Below are 6,460 nucleotides of genomic sequence, written 5' to 3' on the forward strand. Positions count from 1 at the left end.
GACCAACCTAGCCTTTTAACTGGCTTGCACTTTTCTATTTGGAATACGGTATAGTCCTTTGCTCCTGGCTCATCATGTCGAATTCGAAGAAGCGCGCCGCGGAGCCTGCGCCCGAGGCCAAAAAGAAGAAGAAAAAGGCCAAGCTTTCAAAAGACGATGAGGCTCTGGACATGGAACTTGGTCTGAACACACTGTTCAATCGCATGGACAACCAATTGCTGGCTGATCACCTGGCACAAAAACTTGGCCGATTCGGAAGCGACCTCAGCTCGGTTGAGCTTTCAGATCTGACCGTATCTGGTATGTCTGTTGGCTAAGAGTGGATGATTCGGTGAGATGAACTGAGAGTGACAGTGCTAATCAGCCTCATAGCCAACTCAATACAAGATACCACCTCATGGCAGGAAAATAGAACGCTCGAGAATCTGCCTGGCTTCCTTGAAAAGTTCTCAGAAGGCGAGGAGTCTCTCAAGAAAGTCCCAAAGAAGAAGGGCTCACCTCACACTCTCATCGTCGCTGGTGCTGGGCTGAGGGCGGCCGACATGGTCAGGTATGGTGATCTCCAGACACTACAATTGCACACTCACTCCAGACATGCTGATTGACTGTATCAAAGAGCTGTACGAAAGTTTTCGAGCAAGGACAACACCGTGGCGAAGCTGGTAGGCATGAATGCCACTGGGTTAACTTAGTCGTGCGAAAAATGCTAATCACGTTACAGTTCGCCAAGCACATGAAAGTGGACGACCAGGTGACGTTTCTCAAAAATAGAAAGACGGGAATTGGTGTCGGTACGCCCGCCCGTCTGATAGAGTTGATCGACAATGGTATGAGCCCAGATGCCGTATCGGCTGCAACTGCATCCCACTAACACTGGCGCAGGCGCCTTGTCATTGGATAATCTGCACAGGCTTGTTGTAGATGCCTCGCATGTCGACCAGAAGAAGAGAGGCATTATGGACATGAAGGATACCATGATGCCACTTGCCAGATTTTTGACTCGTCCAGAATTCAAGGAGCGTTATAGAGCCGAGAAGAAGCCCTTGGCGTTGCTCTTCTACTAGATACCCTTCTGCTTTTGCGGCGTTGGCACCATTACATTTCAAAGGGGGGGTAGACTTGCATTTCTTCGGCGGTGCTGATTGTACGTATCTTCAAATACTGGGAATAATCTATGTCAATGCCACTGAATGGTCAGTAACCGCTATCCGCTCGCACTCTATGACGACAGTTAAGCGAGGTTGACTTTGGGCCCGTGGAAGGAAGGTCACAAGTCTGTAAAAGTGTTTGGTAGACTGTCGCATCAGTTGATCCGAATTCACCTTCTTCCTCGGCAACCAACACCCTTGCAGTGAAATGCCGCTCCTGCCTTCAATGTTTTGACTACAGCAGCCGCTTGTAAATCATCATACGTTGGCTCGGCCCTGTTTTCTTCTGCTTTTTTTCTTTCTCTTCAACCTCAACCTTCGTCGCTCATTGCAACTATCCCTTCTCATTATCACGCTTCGGCACACCATCACTCATTTTTGGATTTCCTTCTCAGCCTCTTTCGCTCTACCCATTTTTTGGTGACCATCGTTAATTACGACTAGCCATTTTGACAGCCTTTCACTTTTAGAGTACGGCATCCCCAACATGCGGATCACATTGATTGGTACACTTTTGCTGTTCTCAGCCTTGGCACGTTGTCAACGTGTTGTAGGGAGAACGGTGCCTGGTAGGTAATCATGGTGCCGGTTTGGCAGATGCTGTGAGGCTAATCGTGCCCATCAGCCTGCGTCACAGACTGTCAGAAGTCTCTCGCTGAACATGGGCTGCTCACTGATAGCATGAAGAGCACTTGTGCTACTCCCAAACTTCAACGAGTAGGCTTTGTTCCACCCATCTCAACACACATGCTCTAACAGGTTGAAATAGGCACACTTTCAGTGTCTCATCAATCTTTGCAGTCCTGAATCCTACGGTCGAGCATTGGCATACTCAGTTTCTGCTTGCTGTGATACTGGCGTCAATATCATCCCCTTGCATCCCATCGAGATTAGCCGGCCTTCTCAGCACAAGCGGAGCCTGCAATCAAAAGTGTCCGGCAAGACGCAAACTGGTGACAAATTCACAGCTTTCAACCAAGAGATCGATTCGAAACGCGACCTTGCTGTTGCTTTGACCTGCAATACTGGGCAAGATGGCGTTATCACAGTGTCTCTAGGATCCCCTCAGGCATCTGTAGCTCCAGCATCGATGGCTGATGATGAGGCTTTGCTTTTTGCGGATGGATTCAAGACCAGTAGGTGTGCCCATGCGTCCCCGATAAAGTATCCAAAGTGTCTAGCCAGTTAACACCAAGCACAGCCGTTTTGTCTCACGGACAAGCTACACTGTCTCTGCATACGGCTACTTCCATGGATGAATCTCGGGGCCATGGGAGTGACTCTACAACTGACTGTGAATCTTCCAATGACAGCCCCCGAACGACTTCTGGGACAACAACTACGCCGACACAGAGTATTCCTTGCAAATCAAGTGGTTCCCGTTTCGGCAGCACCCCCACGTCCACAATCTGTGGTAGTTTTGAACAAGACAAGTCTACGACGAGCCAAACGCATTCATCTGCTTCGTGTACGTTGTCTGGTGCTTCAAACTTTGGAGTCAGTCGCCACCCAGCACAGGTGACTTCCTCTACAGAATCAATATCCCAGACTTCGCAACATTCGACATCCAGCTGCACTTCGTCATCGTCTCAGACTGACGCTAGATCTCGTCATTTGCCGTCAGATAACCCAAATACGCAAACGACGGATTGTTCTGATGATATAGGCCGCTGGACTATGTCGACAAGACTCCAAACGTCGACACATGAGTCCTGGACCTTGGACTCTAATGAATGGAGCACGAGCAGACTCTCAAGCTCGGATACACCCTGTTCGTCAGATTTGGCGCGTTCCAGTGTGTATTCAGGTCAGGATCAGGGCTTTACACTGACTTCGGCTATAAGTCGAAACAGTATCACATCCACCCCTTGCACAGCTAGTAGTCCAAGCTCGAGCTCATCCTTTGCACATTCCGGCTCTACCTCCTCCTCCTCATCTACAATAGCTAGGACATCTCGTGACCAATTTGAGACGGCTTGTACCACCAATACTATGTCTAGTACTACTAGCTCCACATTCACTACATCTTCCAGCTCTGGAGGAAACTTTGCCGCTACACCGGCCGCTTATACCTTTCCATCTCCTTCTTCCTTACCACCAGCATATACCCCGCCATTGGAAGAATATGGATACGGCACCCCACCACCAGTATATGACTTTCCAAGCCAAGGAAATGGTGGTGACGAACCTCGATCATCAAGGAGCTCGTATCCGACGTCGTCGCTCGATCAACATTTTAGCTCCGGATCAGGACGACAAGACGGAAGCCCAGCTGCGTATGATACCAGCATGGCCAGACCGACACGAATGGCACATGCTGCTCCAGCTCATGACACTAATACAAATCACGACAAAACAGCGCTTCAGGATACGTCCAGCCCAGTTGAGGTCACCCTCATATCTTCAGTCCTGGGAGAAGGATTTCAAACCACAATCATTACGGTAAACGAGGCTCAGGCTACTTCACTTGCCATGCCTTTGGCCTTGGCCTTGAACAGTCCGGTAGAGGGGAGACCCGATTCAAGTACATCAGAACCAGAGGGCTCTGAATCAAGTCATCAGAATTCTGGCCCAAGTGATGAAGTTAACAATTCTAGCAGCGTAGGCTTTGAGACGCCAATGCCGGCTTTTTTTGCCGGAGGATCGGCGACGACCGACCCCAGCATATATGTACTAATAAGCACCGTGTCTCTTGCAGCTGGTTTCGCAATTTGCATCTTGTAACGCATATCAGAAATGAATATGGGATAGCTGCTTTTTGCAACGATTGTGATGGATTGCAGAGCAAGATTAGGGATTTTATATGATTGCGTTTTCAATGTATATTGTTAGACATTGGCACTCGCCCTTTCTGTAACATTGCAGGAGTCAATAATCTATAACAAGTTTTTTCTAAGGACATAGTCATTTCTGCAGTGAGAACATGCGAAATTGGCGTCAACAAAGAGCCAGGCTGAAAATATATGTACGGGGTCGGTGATTGAAAGTGTTCTTGATGCAGATATCACTAGAGTCCTTGATATTGTAGTGGAGCCGGGTGGGGTCGAGCCAGCATTGAAGGGTCCGGTGAAACCAACCTCGACAGGTAAACTACGTACACTCCGTACGGAGTACCGGCTCCGCTAAAATTTCTGGCAAATCTCTATCTCGACTGAATAGTCCAGGTTCTGGCAATTCAGCACTTCGCAACACGCGCGCAAGCCCCAAAATCCACGAATTGTCTGTAATTAGACGGCAATGAAAAGCAAACGAGCTCACGAAGCCGCTACGGCAGCCGAAGACTTCCTGCCCGTCGACGACGCCCCAGTGGAGAAGAAGCGCAAGAGAAGCGACGATGAACCTGCTGAAGTGAAGCAGAAGAAGGCTAAGAAGGCTAAGAAGGACAAGAAGGATAAAAAGAAGGATAAAAAGGAGAGCAGAAAAGAGAGGAAGGATAAGCGAAAGGATCTGCAGGATTTACCTGAGGAGGAGAAGGAGGAAGAGGAAGATGCTGCAAAAGATGACGCAGACGTATCGCAAACCCCGGATGTAAGCGACGAGAAGAAGTCCAAGAAGAAGGAGAAGAAGGAGAAGAAGCGCAAGGAAGCAGCCAACGGAGACGTCAGCGACGAGCCAAAGAAAGAAAAGAAGGACAAGAAGAAAAAGTCCAAGGACGAGGCGGTTCCCACCCAAGAAACACCAGCACCAGCGGCATCAAACGACGCCGAGGGCGCGCCAGACGCCAAGTCCTCCCGCCACATCGTCTTCGTGGGCAACCTGCCCTTCACGGCGACGGCGGACAGCATCAAGGCGCACTTTGCGTCGCTGAAGCCCATTTCCGTGCGGTGCATGAAGAACAAGGACGACGACAAGCCGTGCCGGGGCATCGCATTTGTCGAGTTTGCCAACGTGTGGACCATGAGGACGTGTCTGGACAAGTTCCACCATACCGAGTTTGAGGGGCGCAGGATCAACGTTGAGCTGACGTGAGTTTTTCTTTTTTTTTTTTCTAACCGTGTATAAGTGGCATGGGGATGCTGACCGTTTTTTAAGGGCCGGCGGCGGGGGCAAGACCAAGTTTAGAAAAGACAAGATTCGCGAAAAGAACCAGAAGCTGGATGAGAATAGGGCCAAGAGGATCGAGAGGGAGAGGGCTGCGAAGGAGGATGGCGGTGGCCAGAGGGAGGAGGGCTCGGCGGGCATTCATCCCAGTCGTTTGGCTAGGATTCCGGGACTGGGGGAATAAAAGTTGCCTCAGTGTGGGATGCTGTGATTTTTTTTTTCTATTCTGGGTGCAAGAACGTTTGGAACAATGAAAAAGGCTGGCTTTGTTGTGTGTCATCATGCTAGAACCCCTTCACTTAGATACCCCCCTTTGTATGGATTAATTCCATCACGTCACATGCATTGGAGCGGAACATGTCATGTCGGGCAGGAAAATAGGTTCTGACAAATTCACTCCCGTACGACTTCAATACACATCTGAACATGTCTTGGTGCTATCTACGAGCAAAAAAAAAGAATTTGGGTTGGATATCCTTGACACTAGGGAGAGACGAATACCGAGAGATTTAATAAAAAAAAAACAAAAAAAGTTTTAAAAAAATTACAGGAGACAAAAAGACACCCAAATCTTCTGAAACAAGACGCCTCCGGGTGCTTCTTTGCTCCTTCAAGCATACTCGGCTAGCGATGAGGGTCTCTGTGCCTCCCGGCGGCAAAGTAGACGAGGAGCTGGATATGTACAGGTTGACCAGTGGACGAGGTACAATATCGCAGTTCTGCTACTTGTTGCACTTGCACCCACCAGCCAGTGTAAAAGTAAATTGACTAGTAACAACGGCGACATGTCATGAAACAGGTTCAAGCCCAAACACATACCTGCGCTGCAGTCAACTGGTTGTTTGTGTGTGTCTCTTGGCTTTCGTCCGTTATTTCGCGCCCTATTATCGGTCTATTTGTGCTGGAAATGAGAAACACCAATTATACATCGAGTGTGCTGTTGATTCCGCTAAAGATGTTTCATTTTTGCAATTATGCTAGAGCGAGAGGAAGAGTAGCTTCGGTCGGAGTCGAGAGTCGTCTATCGAAAAGTCCTTCATCTTTGCCGACTTAACATTTGTCGCTTGATTGCTCGTTCTTCTTTTTGCCACTTCACATAGCCAAATAAAGATATTAAAGTGTATCGGTGGCGGAAAACCTCCCTCTGCCTGCGGCAACTGGTCTACGCAGAGGTTTACAAAACGGTGCATTTAGACTTCTTCGCCTTGGGTGGCGGCCGTGGATTCAAAACAGCACTGGAATCACATCAAATTAGGTTTCGTACAACCGGG

At 48.9% G+C, this 6,460-nt stretch overlaps 2 protein-coding genes across 2 annotated transcripts; both read left to right on the forward strand.

Moving 5' to 3' along the window:
* Positions 1–74: 74 nt before the first annotated feature.
* MAA_03764 (DNA/RNA helicase, DEAD/DEAH box type) lies at positions 75–1,064 on the forward strand (the record flags this gene model as incomplete). The annotated part of the gene is made up of 5 exons (XM_007821762.1): positions 75–300; positions 373–550; positions 617–662; positions 722–827; positions 883–1,064. 5 exons carry the CDS (start codon positions 75–77, stop codon positions 1,062–1,064), a joined length of 738 nt encoding a protein of 245 aa, XP_007819953.1.
* Positions 1,065–4,385: 3,321 nt separating this feature from the next.
* MAA_03763 (RNA recognition motif domain protein) lies at positions 4,386–5,373 on the forward strand (the record flags this gene model as incomplete). The annotated part of the gene is made up of 2 exons (XM_007821761.1): positions 4,386–5,113; positions 5,181–5,373. 2 exons carry the CDS (start codon positions 4,386–4,388, stop codon positions 5,371–5,373), a joined length of 921 nt encoding a protein of 306 aa, XP_007819952.1.
* Between the last annotated feature and the right edge of the window lie 1,087 nt (positions 5,374–6,460).

Source organism: Metarhizium robertsii (assembly GCF_000187425.2).
Source record: "Metarhizium robertsii ARSEF 23 chromosome Unknown MAA_Scf_3, whole genome shotgun sequence".
Taxonomy (NCBI): Eukaryota; Fungi; Ascomycota; class Sordariomycetes; order Hypocreales; family Clavicipitaceae; genus Metarhizium; species Metarhizium robertsii.